The 20,862-nt window shown below is 39.5% G+C and overlaps 2 protein-coding genes across 3 annotated transcripts in view; both read left to right on the forward strand.

Annotated features, from left to right (window-relative positions):
* ARHGEF9 (Cdc42 guanine nucleotide exchange factor 9) overlaps positions 1-20,862 on the forward strand; it is a 621,241-nt gene that overhangs the window by 285,975 nt on the left and 314,404 nt on the right. The gene's annotated exons all lie outside the window — the stretch shown is intronic.
* On the forward strand, positions 19,375-19,876 carry LOC309560293 (uncharacterized protein; the record flags this gene model as incomplete). The annotated part of the gene is made up of 1 exon (XM_082263897.1): positions 19,375-19,876. Exon 1 carries the CDS (start codon positions 19,697-19,699, stop codon positions 19,874-19,876), a length of 180 nt encoding a protein of 59 aa, XP_082120023.1. The 5' UTR covers positions 19,375-19,696.

The following is a 20,862-nucleotide window of genomic DNA, read 5'->3' on the forward strand; positions in this document are numbered from 1 at the left end:
CTGAAGGGCCTGGTATAAACTGGGGGGGGGGGGGCCACACAATGTTTTTTTTTTTTTTTTTTTATTTGTCAGCTCTTTTGTTTACCCAACCCTACACTGACATCATGGAGGATCAGGGTGCTGATTTCTTAACAACCAATGCCTGACAGCAGGACAGCAGGAATGAGTCGCAGTAGTAAGAAACGCATTAAAAATAAATAAAAAACTCACCAAGTTGCACTGCAGCTGCACTACAAAGTGCATCAAAAATCAGATCAAAATCGCACTGCACTAGTGTGAACCTAGCCCAACAGATTCGAGATATCTAATGTTGGTAAAACATATCCTTAACAGACTTGTAAAGAAGGATACTTTGTCTTGCAGCATGCATTTTTGTAACCTTGTGAAGTACATTAATAAATATGCCCCAAGGGATAATACGGTTCTGTGATATTATGAGGTTATTCACATTTGTGCTTATGTAGGACATACTAGGCATGAATAAATGCCTGTTCCAATTCGGGTCACACATGTATGAAGGACCATGGTGTTTTGAATCTTATGGTAGAAACACATGTATTAAGGGGCTTATTTACTAAGGGTCAATTTTGTGCTGGCCTGCCAAATTTCCATATTCCAAAGTACAGATGGGTCAGGTGATATAAGGCTCCATTCGCATATTTCCCTCTTTGAAATTTGAGGTAAAATAGCTCATAGCATTTTTAAACAATTTTTTTGCAATTCACAAAAAAAGCTTCTAAAATATTGCATGCAGTATTTAATCAAAATATGCCGTTTTATCATATGAAACCATGTGATATTTTATCTAATGCGATATCCAGTGGGATGGATACAGTGGGGAAGAATTAGAACCCCTGGCATATGTTATTGCTAATAAAGAGGTTAAATGGCTTAAACTGTATAAAAATATGACAACTCACTAAGTCAGCGCGGTCCAACAGCATATGTATTAAATTAATGCAAAAGAAAAAAAGGTGACTAAATTACCAGTCAAAGGGAAGCTGCTTTCACAGGACAAACATGGTGTACCAAAAACATAGTTCATTTAAGTAAATACAAAATATCTATATAAATATCAAATATTGAATGAAAATAGTATAAAAAATGACACATATATAAATACAGTTTTTCCATCAATAAAAAAAAAAAGTTTTTTTTAATTGATAGAAGAAGGGTACTTATATATATGTGTAATTTTTAACACTAATTTCCCCTGGTAACTCCTGGAGAAACGCAGGTTTAGAGACCCTGCTTTAAAGTCATTTTTGCAGTGAAATTTGGCGAAGTCATTACTATATCTTTGGACACGTCTGTTTTTTCTTGTTAGAGAATAGCCATTGTTATTCTCTGATGTTCCTGAAAGTGTCACTCTGGTATCCATCTGTCAAACCTTCAAATCGATGACACCCCTCTCCTAACACCTCAAGTTCCACACCTTTGTAAGAATACTTGTCGATTCATAATCCCATTCTGTCTTGCGAATATTTCAGCCAAAGATATCTCCAAAAATAATTGTGAATAAGCAAAGTATCCCCACTATAAATGACATGCTGTAACAAGGGATTAGACCATTGGGATATGCATGTACAGTGTATTATGTTTGGAGTTATTGGGAGACTTGCAGAAAATTATGGATATGCTTGTTTATACACAAAAACATCTCCAAAAATCTGGTTAAATGACCAGAGAAAATAAATATATTTCACTACATGTAATGGGGTCGATTTACTAAATGTAATGGGGTTGATTTACTAAAGGCACATCGAGGACTTTGCAAGTGCAGTTAGTCCAGAGCATAGCAAATGAGCAGGAGCTCTGCTGGCTTCCGTCATCCAATCATGTGCAAGCAAAAATATATTTTGTTTTTTTAATTTCTTTGCATGTGATTGGGTATTTGTAAAGTGAAGTTTTACCTAATTTACTAAGCTCTACAGCAATTTTCAAATTGCACAGTCTATTTGTCTTAAAGTAGAACTATAGGCACAACTTATTTTATATTTCGGATAATGTAAGGGAGGGTTATAACCCGTCAGTTTTTTGTATCTTTTGCCATCTGTGTTCCATTGGAATATTTTCTTTTACTTTTTCTTTCAATGATAATGGTGAACAGGACAAACATGGGGGCACATACAACAATAAAAACCTGACAGGTGTTCTAATCTACCGCCACTCTTATCCAAATCTAAAAAAAAAAGTTATACCTTTTAGTTATACTTTAAGTAGGGTTGCACCGATACTAGTATCGGTATTGGTGCCGATACCAAGCATATGCATGAGTACCTGCCTCACAGATGATCGCCCCCACCACCGCACCAATCACCCTCATCTGTCCCCTGTGTCCTCGTCCGGCTCCCCAGGTCCTCCTCTGGCTCTCTGTGTCCTCCGTGTGCTCCTCCAAATCCTCTGATCACTGACTCTGTCCATTCATAACTAACATCGTAAACTGTGTTTAGGATGCTTCAGTTTATGAATGAACAGGAGCCTCTGTCTTCTGTTCATTCATCTTCAGTGCAGCTGAGGCTGCAGAGAAAGGGACTGGGGAATCTTTGTCCTCAGTCACTTTTCCTGTCTCAAAAGGGAGATGTCAGGAGTCTGTTTAGACCCCTGATATCTCACCAAACCCATCCCCCAACAGTGCTGATAAAAAAATAAATGAATAAAAAAAAAAGAAAGAAAGAATTGTAATAAATAAATATTTAAAGGTTAAATTGTAAAAATAATAATAAATAAATAAAAAAACACTGAAACTATCCATACCCCCCCACCCCCAAAAAATAAAAAATAAATTATAAATAAATAAAACATTATAAAAAAATTGCAAAAAATAATAAAAACAAAATAAAAAATAAAATAGTAAAAAAAATTTACCCATCAGTGCCACCTATCAGTGCCACCTATAAATGCCCATCAGTGCTGCCTATTAGTGCCTCTTCATCAGTGCCCTTCAGTGCTGCCTCATCAGTGCCCATCAGTGCTGCCTCATCAGTGCCTATCAGTGCCACTGTCACATAACATTAAAAAAGTATCGGTACTTGTACTCGGTCTTAAAAAGTGGTATCGGTGCAACCCTAAATTTAAGTAAAGCAACCTCAATGATTTCCATATTTAGGTTTCTATGCATTATTGTTGAGAGAACTGATCCAAAAAGGCAGCAACTACTCAAAACTGGCTAATATGTTTTTACATTCCTTAAATATCGCATGCCTGGACCACTACTTAATTACTGCATACATTTAAATATTTATTTCCTTCTCTGAATTGACTTTAACCCCCTTTCGTGCGGTATTTGCTCACAGTTTTGAGGTATTTACCACAAAACAGTATAGTGAATTGATCTCAGGATCGCATGCGATATTTAGGGGAAATGTGTACGGACACCTAAATACTGCATACGAGATGCTTTTGTGAATATAACCCATTGTAATATATAAACAACAGAACATTTCTTGTGAACTTGGGAATTATAGAGAAGTGTAAAAATGATTTAAACGTAGAAGCCCTGTCTTACTATTAGCCCTACACAGTTGTACAGTTTCCTCTCCTTTAGTTTGATTTCAGTGATTACTATGAGCTTCTACAGTATGCATTAATAGCTGCAGCTAGTCTACCTCATTTCTTGGCTAGAGCCCACCTAATTTCCTGTCTTGAGGGCATCCAGCATCATTAGGTCTTTCCTCCTTAGCCTTACTGATCCTGGCCACCCCTTTTATTCATTGGATATCAGTTCTTTCGTTCATGGTGGCTAAGCATCATATATTGGTGTTAACCTAGGATGGTCTGCATGCGACTGTGTCTTGCCTAGGAATGCCTACTCTTCCAGATTGACATCCACCCACCAAGGCATTTTAATATTTGTAAAGCCCCTACCTAGAGCTGTCCCACCACTTGAACCATTGCTAAAGGGTCTTGAGAGAAGTACTGAGGCAGGGTGCTGGAATGTATTCAGGGAGAAAAGTACAGCATTCAGCTGGCCCATCCCACCAGACTGCATTGCATAGAGAAGAACAGAGGTCATGCCTGATATTAGGTATGTAAAGAAAACAGGTTTTATTTAACAATTGCATTTGTAGAGTGAAGGATATTTTGGCTCAACCGTTAATCCTAGTGTACTTCCACAGGGATCTTCTAGATATCCCCACAGAACCTTGGTACACTGGTAAAGTATGTATGCTATATTGGTACAGTGGTATAGGCAACAGTATAGGACCCTTTCAGGAATAAAACCATCCTATGTTAGCTGGGCAGTGCTCCTTGCCAATTATGAGTGTCGTGGCAAGTGTATAAAGAACTAATTTGATAAAGCCACAGGGGGGAAACATGGAAACCCTCTGGTGCTGTGAAGGGGAACAGAGAATATCGTTCTTTTTTATGTTGGTCCTGCTTAGGAAGGACCCTATAGGCTTGGGTAGTCTAGACTATGAATTCCCCCTCTTTGAAACGCGGGTTCCTGCTCTTTAGGCATCCCTCCTCATTAGGATGGCTGAGATACTTTCTACTGGTGGTGTGACACATGAATTCTCATCTCCTTCCTTGCCTCCATATCTTAAGAACTGTTGTAATGTCCCTCCGTAAAGACAAACATCTTGTTAGGGAATCTGGTATGCTTAATCTTTCCCAGTGGGGGAATACTATTTTTTTTTTGTAATTCGTCTAAGGCTGATGAGAAAAAAAAACAACACACTTTTTTAGTAAATATGTTTTTTTTAATTAATATATTAAAGAGTTGCCATTGTTGATTTATATTTTACAGTAAAGGTCACAGAGTTGGTAAAATTATTTTACTACTTGGTGACTGGCTGATTTGGAACAAGCTTGAGTAGAAGCTCCCTCTACTGGCAAACAGCTGCAAATGCATGCAGCTTGGGGAGCGGAACACTTGGTAGCCTTTCTGTGTAATCATTTGCCAAACTATTCAATAGAGCATTATACTTTTAGTTCAATCATAGTTGAAGGGACATAATGTTCCCTGCTGAAGAGGAATTGAGGGAGAAGTCGATGAGAGTTTACGTGTAGACTGCATTCAGATTTGTATCTGCTTTAGGCAGTAGATTCATTGTACTGAAACCTGAGATGCCAACATTTTTGGCATTTGGATTCTTCACACCAAAGGATTACAAAAAAATCACCTTGGGTTGTGAAAGGATACTTTGAATCCGGAATTGAAGCACCACACCGAAATGTCTGATGTCTGAGTAGTTTATTCCAAACAAAAGCCAAAATTGTGTTGCCTTTTGTTCCCAAACAATGTTTGGAATATTCTTCTTTTGGTCTCAAACATTTTGATGTGGGGCTTCATTTCCAGATTTGTTCGTTTCAGATTTGTATCTTACTGAGATGGTCTGAATTTAAATTGTGACTAAGCTGAAACATGATTCATCTAGTGTTCATCCCTGGAAGCTTATCTATTGTTATCAAGAGATATGCCTCATTTATTCTAATTCTATAAATGCTGCAGGTTTTTACATAACAAACTTTGACAATTTTTCTCCCTATTTTTACTGTTTTTCTATGTCAAGAGAATGTTAGCAAGTATTCTTGCTGATAACTTACTAAGTTCAAGGTAAAGTATAGCTAAAAGCAAAACCTTTTTTACATTTGGATAGAATGGTAAGAGGTTAGAACCACTGTTTTTATTGCTGTTCCTGTTAGAGAGATCCACTTCTCTGATTGTCCTCATCAGCAATGTCACGGTAATGAAAGTGAGGGTAAATCCAAAAACTAGAGTTGCCATCAGAACAAAAACGGAGAGCCATTATCCCCCATGAAAACTGTGTTATGAGGGGATTGCCAGTTTCATCTGCCCTCCATTGTTCCTGCCAGTTTTATTAGCCCTTCCTAGTCTACCCTGTCACAGAGCTATGATGTAAAGTCTGTGTAAATTATGGCTGGGAGAGGAAAGAGAATAATATGCTTAACTTTTCTAGATTTTATCTGTCAAGTTTCGGCACAGTCACAAGACAAACGTTCAAAGATGGCTTTTTTCTTTTTTTTTTTTGGAAAATTCTATTTACTAAGCATTTTTGAGTAAAAAAATAACCAAAACACATTTTAAAAATAGGAAGACCACAGCCGACCCTGATTTTCGTCATGCAGGGCTGTCAAAAGGAAACAAACATATACAGTGGAATGCAGTGAAATGTTGCAAACATGTCGTCCCATTGATTCCTCTGTAAAGATGGCTTTTAATGGTAAATTATACTTTATTGGTCAAAGAGTAAACATTATGCTGTTCATATATACTAAGGCATACTGAAATGTAACCAAGCAGACTTGTAACATTCAGAAAAGCCTGCTTTACTTTTTAAAAGGAATGCAAATTTGAAAAATATTTCCAATAAATACTACAGACGTGAGCGAATGGTAAAATGTATTGTAGGCCAATGTGATGGCTACCATTCTTACCTTGTGGTGTAAGGACTAAGTTTGGGATACAAAGAGTGGTGGTCCTCAAAGGTCTGAGCGTTCAAACTGAAAGTGCAAAATGAAAACCCGTTGGATGGTTCAGAGTGTCCACTGGAAAAAAAGAAAGAGGAGAGGCAGGAGAGCCTTAATAGTGTAGTGTGTATTTGTACTATAGTGATGAACTTAAGAAAATGTAGGCCAAAAAAAAAGCAAATGAAATACCTTACATTTGGTGAGGTTGTGGTTGACCGTTAGGGTGAGATTTGCAACCATCCAAGGACGCAAATAGTGAAAGTCTCAATGCAGGTTAAGGCTAGACGCTCTCGATACCTTGGGGGTCTTGATCATAGATCTTCTAAGGGGCTCTCAGGCAGGTGGTAAACTTGGGGTGATGAAAAAAAAACCCCATCAGTGGTCCAAAATGGCAGATGTGCCCATTGTGGTGTGTAATGAGGATATGGTGTGTCCACGGATGGACCATAGTCATCATGTTTGGTGAATATAATAGAGCTTTATTTCACTGAAAAGATGTGTTTCTTAGCTCACAACCATTGAATGGACTATTTGTATTTTTCTATCTATCCATATCGATCCATCCATCCAGTGAACATTTATATCTGTTCTAATTAGGACAATGTAGAATTATAACAAAAAAAACACAAAAAAGACCTTACAGCTGTAGCGTTGTCAGTTATATTTTATCATAATTCTAATTATTATATGCTTTTTTAAATTAAATAACACTAACCCTTTAAGTGGTTCTTAAGGCTAAGTGGTGCTAAAGGTTTTTTTTTTACCCTAATGCATTCCCATCTTCACTCCTTATAGGTTCAGTCACAGCCAGTGAGCAAGCAGTGAGCGGGGCTGAGACGCTCACTGTGCGCAAACGAGTCCGCATTTGTGCCTCCATAATAAGCGGCTTGCTATGGTGGGCACTTGGCAGGGGGGAGAAGTCAGGGCATTAGGGAATCTGAGAAGAGGAAAATCAGGTCTGCTCTGTGCAAAACTATTATACAGAGCAGGTAAGTATGACATGTTTGATATTAAAAAAAGAAAAATATGGGTTTAAACTCACTTTAACCACTTCTGGACCAGAAAGTTTTACCCCCTTAATGACCAGGGTATTTTTTGCAATATGGCCCTGTGTTAGTTTAACTGACAATTGCGCGGTAATGCGACACTGTACCCAAATAACATTTATGTCCTTTTTCCCCACAAATTTCTTTAGGTAGAATTTGATCGTTTTTTATTTACATTATTACAACGATCAGTGCTAAAAGAATGCACTGTCACTGCACTAATGACACTGGCAGGGAAGGAGTTAACATCAGGGGTGATCAAAGGGTTAAGTGTGTCCTAGGGGGGTGCTTTATAACAGTGGGGGGGTTACACTGACTGGGGGAAGACAGAGATCCTGGTTCCTGCTTAGCAGGAACACAAGGCCTCCATCTTGTCCCCTTGCAGAACGTCAATCTGCCTTGTTTACATAGGCAGACCGCCATTCTGCCTCTCCCGGGGATGATCACGGGTGTCCGGGAGATATCGGATCTGTTGGACCCATTGATTGACATCCTTGCTAGCACCTCCAGTGGCACGATGGCACTATCTAGTGGCTATTGAACAAAACGATGTACAGGTACGTCGTTTCATGCAATAGCACCACTTTGCTGCAGTATATATATGCGGCAGCCAGTCGGAAAGTGGTTAAGCCCTGATTCATACCTGAGTGTTTTGTTGCTTGAAGCTCTAAGCTACAAAATGCTCAACAACCAAAATCCATAGTTTTTAAATTTGACCCATTCAGACATAAGTGTTCAGGTATGTTAAATGGGCAAAGATGCGCTGATCAAAAAATGGGGACTGCTGCACTTATGATTCCTGAATAATGGAATAATTAAAAGTGAAAAAATAATTTAGTGTGCTTTTCAAAACGTATATATATATATATATATATATATATATATATATATATATATATATACATATATATGATTCTAATTGATATATATGTACGTTTTGGATAGCGCACTTTATTTTTGTGAGTGGTCAGGTGTCGTAGCTCAAACTTCTGAAGCTCAGAAGGGTGCATGAGCTACTTTTGAAGCAGAATGGGGCATTTGGCCCCATAAACTTTAAACTTTAGTGATAGATGCTTAAAAAACATATGAAACTGCCTAACAATTTGCATTTTTTAAGCTTAAGCAGCCACCTTCTCCTTCTAGTAACTAACTTTCCAGCTCAGGGCATTTATTTGTGTTTCTAACTTGTGTATGTGAAGCTATTTCAAAAGGTAAATTTCGAATTGAATCATATGAAGTCTTGTGTTTACTGCATTTGAATTGCTTGCTTTGTATTATGGTAAATACATCATACTCTACTCTACTATGTCTGAACAGTTTTTTCCCCATACAAATAAAAGTGAATTCCGAAAATTAAGTCAAAAGAAGGCCAGAAACCACCCAAACTGATCCTATATGCACAACATTTTTTAAATAATGTAACGTGAATATGAATTCTATAGAGTATCAGTCACATCAGACACTGCTTTGAAGGAGCTTACAATCAATTGTCCCAGCCAAAGTCATACAGAATCTCACACAATGTAGGGCCAGGTTGGGCAGTTGTTCATTAAAGTGTTTGTTACACAAGCATTTTATATTCCTGATTGTTCCTGTTGTACCATGTACATGTATGAAATCTATCCTGTTCTCTTTATATTGCTTCCTTTGAGTAAAATCTATGGTGTTCCTGTCAGTCCCTCTGCTTTCCTACTAATAACTGACCACACTAAGCAGGAGTATGAATCCATATTACTTGTAGAACATCCTACAAACCTTTGGAGATTATTTAGACTTCATGCAGATACTGTGCTTTTGGGCTTCTTCATGCGTAGGATTTTTTGTTTGTGTTTGGAAAAATAATAAACTTTGCCCTGTTTTCTAGCTCTCCACTTTCATTTTAATGATCATACATTCCTATTTATTAAAAAAAAAATTCAATCATTGTCCAGTGCAATCCTTCTCAATGTGGGTTTTGTGGAACCCTAGGGTTCCTTCAGAGGGTGCTTGGGGTTCCTTGAGCTGTGGCTGATAGACCTCCCTTTTTATGGTGCCTGCATCGTTCTGTAGTTAACACTACTTGGCAGAGCCAGTGGCATTACAGACTGATATTTTTAGCTGTCTGTAAGGGTGGCATTCTAACCATCCCTGTAAGAGAAGACATTCTTCCAATGACCACCAATGTAGGGTGCCTTTTTTTTTTTTTGCCACTGACCCCCAAAAAATTGGTTGAGCAGGGGTTCCCTAAGACCCAAAATTATTTCAAGGATTCCTCAATGGAAAAAGATTGAGAAACACTGGTCCAGAGTGACCGTTCAAATTTCACCTACTACTCTGTGGAAATTTTACACAAGGAATCTAATTGGATTATATAAACAAAAATGTGTTTTTGTTCCCGTCTTCTCTTCTTCATTTGTTTTTTAAATAGACCCAATATCACAGGACTTTTACTGCAATGACTGCTCGTTAGATTATGTTTCATCTTTTTGTACCCCAGGTATTGGTACCATAGAGGTTTACATTCACACACATTATGGAATAGAGAATGGTTTGTGACTTAATGTACCTTCATCACAATTTTTTCCCAACATTTTTTATGTGAGGCAGCAAGAAATGCACACACACACAAGGCAGCAATGACTTTTGTAAAGAGTTTTTCTAGCAATCATATATGGAATCCGCAGTTGTGTAAAGATCAGTAATTAAAGCGTATCCAAAGACACAACAAAAAATATATCCTCACCAATTGCTCCAGTAACAACTGCAATTTTGGGCTTTCCATCTCTTTCTCTTGGTGACAGTGGTCACCAAGACAAATAGGAAGGGTTAATCTACCTAGCTGAGACACTGCAATATCAAAGCAACATTAAATATTTATATTTTTTAAAATAAAATTACAACATTATATATTTACCTGCTCTGTGCAAAGGTTTTGCACAGAGCAGCCCTGATCCTCTTCTTCTGGGGTTCCCTAACGGCGCTCCAGGCTCCTCCTCTTCTGGGGCACCTGTGCCTGATTACTCCAGAGCTGCCCTGCCTGCATCTATTGACACATAGCAGGCGTCTCCTCCGCTCGCTGGGCATAGCATTTGATTGACAGCAGCTGGAGCCATTGACTCCCCCTGCTATCAGTCTGCCCAGGGAGAAGGGAGACAGCGGTGAGAGCTGCTGCTCTTGTGCACATCGCTGGATCCGGTTGGATTCAGGAAAGTATAGGTGGAGCTGGGGGGGGGGGGGGATTTTTGCAGCACGGAACATTTTTCACCTTAATGCATAAGGTGAAAAACCTTAAAGTGTTACTAACCCCCTAACAGTAAAATATGTATATACAGTAAAGTGGTCTTGTTATACTCGATGTGGAACCTAAGGCATTAATCCTCTGCATTGTATAAAAAGGCTGTTTGATCCTGTCTTCTTTGTTCATCCCCTTTATTTACTGTTGCAAATCCATCTGCTGATAGAACAGAGCCTTGGAGGCACTCTGCACATGCTCAGTTTGGTTTACATTGCTAGAGAGTTTTTTTTTTTTTTTTGAGGAGAGGGTGCATGGGATCAGCAAATGGCCAATCAGAACTTTCCAGACAGAATATCAGGGGTCATGCAGCCTGACAGGACAGTCAGAGCAGAATGAAAACTCCTCCTACAAGCTTTAACCAGTGCTCGCCGGACACTAATAGAAGTCACAAGACTGCTATATACTGCTGATGAAAAAAGGTATTTAGCAATTTATATTTACTAAAATAATTGCATTTCCACTGTCTACTGTGGAAGACCAAATATAATGAATGCAGGCTCCTGGGTTTAGAACCACTTTAAGGCTTTAGAACCACTTTAACTTGACAGGGGCTTTATTCCTCCACACTCTATTCAAAATTAAAAAATGCCCCTAGATGCACGATGGGCATCAGTAATTATTATAACTTGTCAACCTCTAACAAAAATAAAATGTTGTCAGAACTCTGCTTTGTACATATAGTTTGGCAAAATGCTGTACACTGACTGGAATCAGACATAGAATGATGTGTCTTGACATAAAACAGCAGGTTTTTTCCCAATATACTGAGAGCCAAATAAATAACATGCATTGTTACACTGACTGACCTGCTTTCTGCTCTCAGGCCTATGAGCTGACTGGGTAAAACCTGTCTATGCAGCATTTCTACGGAACATGCCCCTCTCTCATTACTTGGCCTACAAAGGCAACCTGATTAGAGATCTGCTGTAGCTGTAGTTCTTGTCCCCAACCCTGTTACTAGTTATTTTATATGCAGTGCTTTGCCAAAGAGAAACACTGAATATAATTAGTGTATTTCTGCGGCAGGATTTGTTACAAGATAAGAATTTTCAGATTAGACCCACTACAGCAAAAAATGTAAAAAGCGTATAACGTAATTGAAAGCCTTGACACATGAAGAATTGCAGAATGCATTTTATAAAAATCATGTTGTATTCAAAAACCTGTGCTAAAAGAAGCCAAATTCCAAATATATTTAATTATTCTAAATCTCTGATATTACATGAGTAACTCTACAAGCTCATTACCCTTGCCTGTCCTGATATATACTTTGGTGAGCCAATACCTCTCGTTTTGGTCATGTGCAAAATTCCTATACTGTTGAAACAGTGCAGCTTTACATGTTCTCTGTAATGGCTGTTAATGTGTGGGTTGCATCAAAAACATGACTGTAGGTGCTGACTTTTAAATATAAGGTACATACCAGTGCCTTGAGTCCAGAGCTAATCTCCCTCCTACCGTTGTAGGTTCCCGGTACAGCCATCTTGGATATTAAAGGCCAGCTGTGGCTTCCTAAAGAATCAGAGGTTGTTCCCCACTGTGCATGAGCATGCTCGCACAACACTTTGTGAATGGTCCTACAACCTCCTGGGGCATGCGACTTGTCTCAGAAGGCTGTGGGAGGGGAGAGGGCGGGACAAGCTTTTGTCATTCTTGCCTACCTGGGGATTGTGGAAGTGGAAGCTGGTACCAATAATATCGGTACTCACTCCCCCCAAAAAAAACCTGTTGTAGGCTGGGGATAAGTGGCAAACCAGTGGTTTCTTGACTTTTTGGTTAAAGTTCCACTTTAACTTGTGCTGTCAATGCATGGTGAACTCTTACAAGGTTTGAAAGGGCACATTACAAACTGTTATCGCAGAGTCCAAAGGCCTCACCTTACCAAACTCCTTCTTAAGGCAGCCATACATGGATTGAAATTCAGCCAGATCAGCAAGGACTGACAGACTTTTGATCCATGTACAGACAGGCTGATTGTACTAATTGACTTCTGTAGAACCTTCTGCCAGTTGGTTTTTTTTCCAGAAAGATCAGTGCCACCAACTATAGTTGAATGAAAAAAAAAAAAAATATTAATGTATGGCCTGCCTTCCTCTCCAAAACTCCCCTCTCTCTCTCTCTCTCTCTCTCTCTCTCTCTCACTCTTAATATATATATATATATATATATATATATATATATATATATATATATATATATACAGTATCTCACAAATGTGAGTACACCCCTCACAATTTTTTAAATGCTTTATTATATCTTTTTATGTGACAACGCTGAAGAAATTACACTTTACTACAATGTAAAGTAGCGAGTGTACAGCTTGTATAACAGTGTAAATTTGCTATCCCCTCAACACACAGCCATTAATGTCTAAATCACTAGCAACAAAATGAGTACACCCCTAAGTGAAAATGTCAAAATTGGGCCCAAAGTGTCAATATTTTGTGTGGCCACCATTATTTTCCAGAACTGCCTTAACTCTTTTGGACATGGAGTTCACCAGGGCTTCACAGGTTGCCACTGAAGTCCTCTTCCACTCCTCCATGATGACATCACGGAGCTGGTGGATGTTAGAGCTCCAGTCCTCCACCTTCCGTTTGAGGATGGTCTGGAGACTGGTCTGGAGACATGCTTGGCCAGTCCCTCACCTTTACATTCTGCTTCTTTAGCAATGCAGTGGTTGTCTTGGAGGTGTGTTTGGGGTGGTTATCATGTTGGCATACTGCCCTGCGGCTCAGTCTCCGAAGGGAGGGGATCATGATCGGCTTCAGTATGTCACAGTACATGTTGGCATTCATGGTTTCCTCAATGAACTGTAGCTCCCCAGTCCCGGCAGCACTCATGCAGTTCCAGACCATAGCACTCCCACCACCACCACCATGCTTGACTGTAGGCAAAACACACTTGTTTTTGTACTCCTCATCTAGTTGCTACCACACACGCTGGCACCATCTGAATCAAATAAGTTTATCTTGGTCTCATCAGACCGCAGAACATGGTTCCAGTAATCAATGTCCTTAGTCTGCTGGTCTTCAGCAAACTGTCCTTTCTTGTGCATGATCTTTAGAAGAGGCTTCCTTCTGGGACGACAGTCATACAGACCAATTTGATGCAGTGTGCGGCGTATGGTCTGAGCACTGACAGGCTGACCCCCCCACCCCTTCAACCTCTGCAGCAATGCTGGCAGCACTCTCACGTCTATTTCCCAAAGACAACCTCTGGATATGACACTGAGCATGTGCACGTGCACTCAACTTCCTTGGTTGACCATGGCGAGGCCTGTTCTGAGTGGAACCTGTCCTGTGAACCCACTGTATGATCTTGGCCACCATGCTGAAGCTCAGTTTCCGGGTCTTGGCAATCTTCTTATAGCCTAGGTCATCTTTATGTGGAGCAACAATTCTTTTTTGTCAGATCCTCAGAGAGTTCTTTGCCATGGGGTGCCATGTTGAACTTCCAGTGACCAGTTTGAGGAAGTGAGAGTGATAACACCAAATTTAACACACCTGCCCCCCCCATGACACCTGAGACCTTGTAAAACACTAATGAGTCACATGACACCGGGGAGGTGAAATGGCTAATTGGGCCCAATTTGGACATTTTAACTTAGGGGTGTACTTACTTTTTGTTGCCAGCGGTTTAGACATTAATGGCTGTGTGTTGAGTTATTTTAAGGGGATAGCAAATTTACACTGTTATACAAGCTGTACACTCACTACTTTACATTGTAGCAAAGTTTCATTTCTTCAGTGTTGTCACGTGAAAAGATATAATAAAATATTTACAAAAATGTGAGGGGTGTACTCAGTTTTGTGAGATACTGTATATACTGTATATATAATACTCACACATCTGTTAAATTTTTTTTTTGCTGGCTAGTTTGAAAGAAAATTTACCAGGGTCCTCTTTTGTATTGTGTTGTATATTGCTCTGCACGCCCTTTTTTCTGTTGGTTTCAAACAGGGAGGGGCTTGGGTTTCGTCCAAACCCAGAAAGAAGCTGTCAGTGCCAACCCAATCTGTTTCGGTTGTGGAATTCTCTAGTGCACAACTGCACATACACAAAGGGGCTGGTATGCTCGTGTCATCATTGATCTAAAAATGGCCATATGATTTTGGATCTGGGCTCAGCTAAACATAGTTTTGGATTGAATTCAGGTCGGAGCCCATCCCTCAGCCTAAGGCCCACCACTAGCTTTAAACTGATCTGATTGGCTGCTTTTATTGCTTGTTTCTATTTAGTGCAGACACACACCTACCTCCCAACTTTATGAGATGGGAGCGAGGGACAACTATTAGCAAAAGTATGGTGGCGTAGGACACACCCCCTGCCATGCCCCATTAAAGGAAAATTATACAAAAAAAAGATTAGTTAAAGCCACAAGTGCTTTTTTTTCCACTACTATTCCTTTATACTGGCTTTGAAATGTACAAATGAAGCAATTTAGAAATTGGATGAGAGGTTTAGCACTGGGAAACACTTTTTAAAAAATAAATAGTGCATTTTATATACAACTGTATAGATCAGGCCTTACTGAGTGACAAATGAGGAGGACAGAGGGACATTGTTCCAAATCAGGGACAGTCCCTCAAATTCAGGGACAGTTGGGAGCTATGCACACACTGAAATTCTTCAGCTGACCTTCTAGTGTGGTGCTCTACTTTTATAGCGAAACTAAACTCTCTTAATCAGCATTAATTATTTTAAATCCTTTTGCCGCTAGCCTAAAATAAATAGATAGGAAGGTATTATATATTAATTTGTTTTTAAAAAAATGTATTTTTTTTTTTACAATTTTTCGTCTGCTTCTTGGTTTCTGGGCTAGGCCAAAATGTCATACATCCCTGTAGTCTTCATTGACATTTTATTTCTTTCATCTGGATGAGGGGTGGAGGGGCTTGATCAGCTAAGTTCACCCTCATGTCTGCATGTTTGAGCTAAGGGCAGAGGGATTCCAGGAAGTAAATGCCACATGAATCATCTGCCCTTACTCAAGATGGCCGTGGCTAGAAATGCTAGGGTGGCGCTGTTTTTCAAAGAGATTTTCGAATGAAATAAAGCATGGAAACATGAATGGACGAGTGAGTTGAATATTAAAAATGAATAAAAAAGTGTTTTCAGTTTGTGGGGCTCAGATACAAATAAGCCCCACTTTAAAAAGAAGGGGGCTGCCCCCAGATGAGCCTGCCCTTATTGTGTGCATTGCTAAACATGCCCATAGTTTTGAGTCAGGGTCCATACTTTATAGAAATGCCTTGGTGCAGCATCATGGCTTCAATATGTATTTTCAAATGTATGAAGCAAAAACCTTTGCTGTGACCCAGAGTAGTTAAAGTGGTTCTAAAGGCATTTTTAAAATGAATATACAAAAGAGGTTATGCTTACCTGCTCTTTGCAACGATATTGCACAGTGCTGGTCTCATACCTCCTCCTCTTTGGTGCTTCCCCTGCCAGCACTCTCCCCTCCTTAGTTTTACAAGTGCCCCATAACACAAGCCATGTGCCATGTGGGTGCACTCCCAAGATGGGCTGTGTGTGTTCATAGACATACAAAGCGTGGCTCAGCCCCCCCCCCCTCCCTCCTTACAGTGTTTGACTGACAGCAGCAGGAGCCAATGGTTCCTACTGCTCTCTCTCGGTGTACCCTGTTGGAGACCAGCAAGAGGTGAGAGAATAGTTGCAGCCAAGCATAGCGCTCCATCTATACAATACTAAGGTAAGTGTTTAAAGAGGGGGGAAGGAAATAGCTACTAAGGTGTTTTTTTTACCTTAATGCAGGAAATGCATTAAAGCGATATTAAACCTAAAACCAAAAATGTAATATATTTTTTCGTTTTTTTTTTCCCCTTTGTTTTCACCTGGTGATCTGCCCAGTAACACACCTCCCGTATTAGCGAACCCCTACTCTGGATGACAGAGCATATGGGGCACCTTTGGGCAGCAGAATTGTCAGTCTGGGGAGAGGAGAGTGTTAAATGTACTAGCAGATTTAGATACATTAACAAATTGAAGCCAAACCCCAGCTCACACTGCAGTTACACAAGCAATTACAGCAACAGTTTTTTTTTTCTTTTGGGATAAAGGTTTTATATGAATAAATAAAGATGAAAAGTGTAAGCACCCCTGCCAATGGTAATTGGTTTGCCTTAATGCTCTTAACTGCTACATTTGTAGGAGAGCTTATTTTGATGAAAAACAACAGACTTACTGGCTGGATTACTAGCTGAAAAAAAAATAAAGCTTAAAAAAGAAAAGAAATGCAGCAATCACATCTAAGAATTGCTAAGCTGCAATATAATAAATGTTTGCTTTTGGGTTTAATACCGCTTTGAAGTAAAATACAGGTAGACTTTAGAACCATTGTAAGTTGGGTTATTTTGCTGACTTGTTAGGTGGGTTGGGGACCCTTCATTCTATTGTTTTATATACATGATTTTTTTTTCAATAATTTTAATACTACCCCCATTAAATTATGCCCTATAGCTTATCTGACTTACCGAAGACTCATAGTCTATATAGTGGCTATATACAATGTGATGAATGGCAATGTGGTTGCTACTAAAACGGGGGAGTGCAAAATCTGGTGCAGCACTGCATGGTAGCCAATCAGCATGTAACTTCAGCTTGTTCAATAAGGCTTGACAAAAAAAAAATACCCTGGAATCTAATTGGTTTCTATGCAGAGCTGCACCTGATTTTGTACTCTCCAGTTCTAGTAAATCAACTCCAATGTGTATTGCACAGCTGTTACATAACAGTGCAGCTTACAATTTAGTGAACAATCAGCAACTTTTTATAGGAAAGAATTTAAGAGGTTGTAAACCTCAGAAATAAAAATAAAAATAAATGAACACCTGAAAGACAAACACATAATGAGCTAGTATGCATCGCATACTAGCTCATTATGAAATACTTACCTTAGAACAAAGCCTCGCAACGCCGCCCGCTCACCTGTCTCATGGGTGACATCTTCGGTCACCCTTCTTCCGGGTTTGCAGCATCCAGCCTTCTGATTGGCTGGAGCCACGATGATGTCACTCCCGCGCATGCACACGGGAGCCGACGGTCACGGCACGGGGCTCTGAAGGAACGGCACGAGCGGCCATTCCTTCAGAGCGCATGCCCCAGTGATGTCACTGGCTGCATGCAAAGTAAATATCTCCTAAACGGTACATGTTTAGGAGATATTTACAGTACCTATAGGTAAGTCTTATTATAGGCTTACCTATAGGTACAAGTTGCAGAGGAGGGTTTACTTCCTCTTTAAGTGGTGACACTGCCTGTAATACAATAGTAAGTCTATTCTGTCACCTAACATTAGTATTTTCAAGTATCACGTAGCGCCTCTGATTACATCAATTTAATATTTGGAATTTAGTTTGCCCAGAAAACCATATTATGGAAAGTTGTTAGGTCCATTCCAGTGATATTTGTGAAAATGGATAAAATTCTCTGATACAGTTTATTAAAAATATAGTGTGTCCCAAAAATGTATACACAGTTGAATGATTATAAAGTCAGTATGTATTACCATACAGTTCACATTTACATTTTAAAATAAACTACATAATTGTATTTATTTTTTTAATTTGCGCCTGTTTTCAAACTGATAAGCATTCTGGTCCAGACATTGCTGACAACAAGAAGCATAGAATCACAAACATCGAGAATCATTTTGATTGCTATTATCGTCCATGGTTACTGGTTTTGTAGCATAAACTTTATCTTTTAGAAATCCCCATAAGAAAAAGTTCAGTGGGGTTAGGTCTGGTGAACGCCAAGGCTATTCTACTGAATCTCTTCACCCAATCCATCTATTCGGCAGATTCTCATCAAGATAGGCTCTTACGTCACAATGGTAGTTATGGGTGCCCCATCTTGTTGGAACTAAAAGTCCTCAACTCCAAAATCTTCTTGAATAGGTGGCATGACAGATTCCAGCAGGAGGTTCGTATAAAAGGCACCAGTTACAGTACCTTAAAAAGAGAATGGTCCAGGTATTCAATGCGCTGACAAGCTGCACCACACCATCACTCCTGGTCAATTAACATGACGGTCCTCCATAATGTGCTGATTCTGACAGTTGATTGATCCAGACACAAGTATAAAAACATATTCTTTTTAAATATGAAAATGAACCGTATGGTAATAGATACTGACCTTATAATCCATCAAATTGTGTATACATTTTTTGTGACATCCAGTATGTGCCCATTTGAATTAATTTCAAATACAAATGTACACTTAATAAAACAGCCCAGAGATGTTCATCTAGATTCTGGTCCCACTCATACACATGTTCCTCTTTTCCCTTGTCTTTTCCTGTTTATGTTCATTTTACCCCAAACAATTGCTTTTACTCCTTGCCCCAATAACATATCCTCATCCCCTGCACCCTCTTTTTAGTGCCCTTGTTCTCCCCAGCTCATATAAAGAGGTGCTTTGTATGCGTTGCAGCAGCTTCATCCATCTTATCAAGCCCACTGTTGCCTTGAAAAAAGGATTAATCGCCATCCTTGGTCCCAGCTTCCTGATTGACAGCTAAATCCCTATGCCTCCTGCTTAGCATGCGTCCAGCCCGCCTCGCATGACACTGCCACTGCCTCTCTCACAGAGCCGCAGCAGCACCAGAAGCAGCTTCTAAATCTGTGGAGGGCTCAGTTCATGCACAGCCCTATCTGCACGGAATCCAATTAAAATGCAAGAGAGACACTGAGACACACGCAGCTCTACTCTCTTCTCTTTTCTTCTGCTAGAGATTTCTGCATTTTCAAGTCCCAGCAGACATCCCCCCCTCTTTTCGCTTCATAAGTGGTTGGAGCAAAGACGTGAAAAAAAAAAAAAAATGAAATCAGAATTAAGATTAAAGAGGGGGAACAAATAACAGTGAAGGGGGAAAGAGAAACCTTGTGTCCCCCTTCTTCTCTATCATGGTGGATGCATGGACAGTTTTGCAGAGCAAAGATTGACACCTCAAAATCTTCCAGCCCCCCGCCTCGACCATTACAATGTGTTGCACTGCACTATGACCTTGGATGTCCAAACTGTGGTGGTATTCGCTGTGATCGTGGTCTTGCTGCTGGTGAACGTGATTCTTATGTTTTTCCTGGGCACTCGTTGAACGGATTTCTCCCTCCGAGCCATCGGCAGGAGCTTGCAAGAGAGCACAATACAGTACCGAGCTCGCATTGCAACTGAGCCTCATCATGGACTCACTGTGATATGTATGACGTTGCTATATTATCTCTGCCTAAATCTTTTTTAGTGCCCTATTAAACCCTTTCACTGCCTGAGGGGCCTTGCAGCACATTGCCTGGCAATGCATCGTCACCCTTTTGGTGGTGAGGGTTAATGTTTCTGACCAGTGTAAAGTCTCTGTGTTCTTAGTGTTCCATACGTAGTATAGGACTAAAGAATGTTGGAAATACATAGTCATTCCACCTTTTTATGTTTACTTCTTAAATGGTAAAAGCATTGCTTTAATCAATGTGTCATAAAGGGTTATTTAGACTGTTGGAATTATGCTTTTAAGAATCTTATGTGCAATTGTCTTCTGCTTTGAGAAAATATTTCCTAGCAATACTAGATATGAAGTAGAATTATAATGCTGAAAAAAAGCATTTAAATAGGACTGTGCTAACAGCTTTGATAATGAGTAAAGTGCAGCAAGCTGTAGCAGCCAATCAAAATGTGCATTTTATCAGTGGAAAGCTTCTAGAACCATGAAAAATTGTATTTGTTTGGTTACCATGTGTTTCTGCACTTTTCAGATTGTATTTTGCGCCATTAAATAAACTGGAAGGACTCCAATGGGTTAATAATGAATTGAGATGTGACAAGCAAGAGAGACTTAAGGGAGCATGTAAAAGAGTTAAAGGGATGAGAGAACGGTGGCATCTTGAAGGGTAGAAAGGCATAGGTGTATTAAGTATAATATTTAAGCAATGCAATAGAAGAGAAAGAAGCATCAATTATGTCTTTAGATATTTGCCCTAAATTCATAGTATATAGAGAATGAGGCCAGTGATAAAGGGCCGTTGTGTTTTTATCAGTCAGAGGTGATTGGATCTGGAATTGTGATTTTATTTAGAAAAGCAGTGCAGAGCT

This window comes from Pelophylax lessonae, assembly GCF_965119305.1.
Source record: "Pelophylax lessonae genome assembly, chromosome: 7".
NCBI lineage: Eukaryota > Metazoa > Chordata > Amphibia > Anura > Ranidae > Pelophylax > Pelophylax lessonae.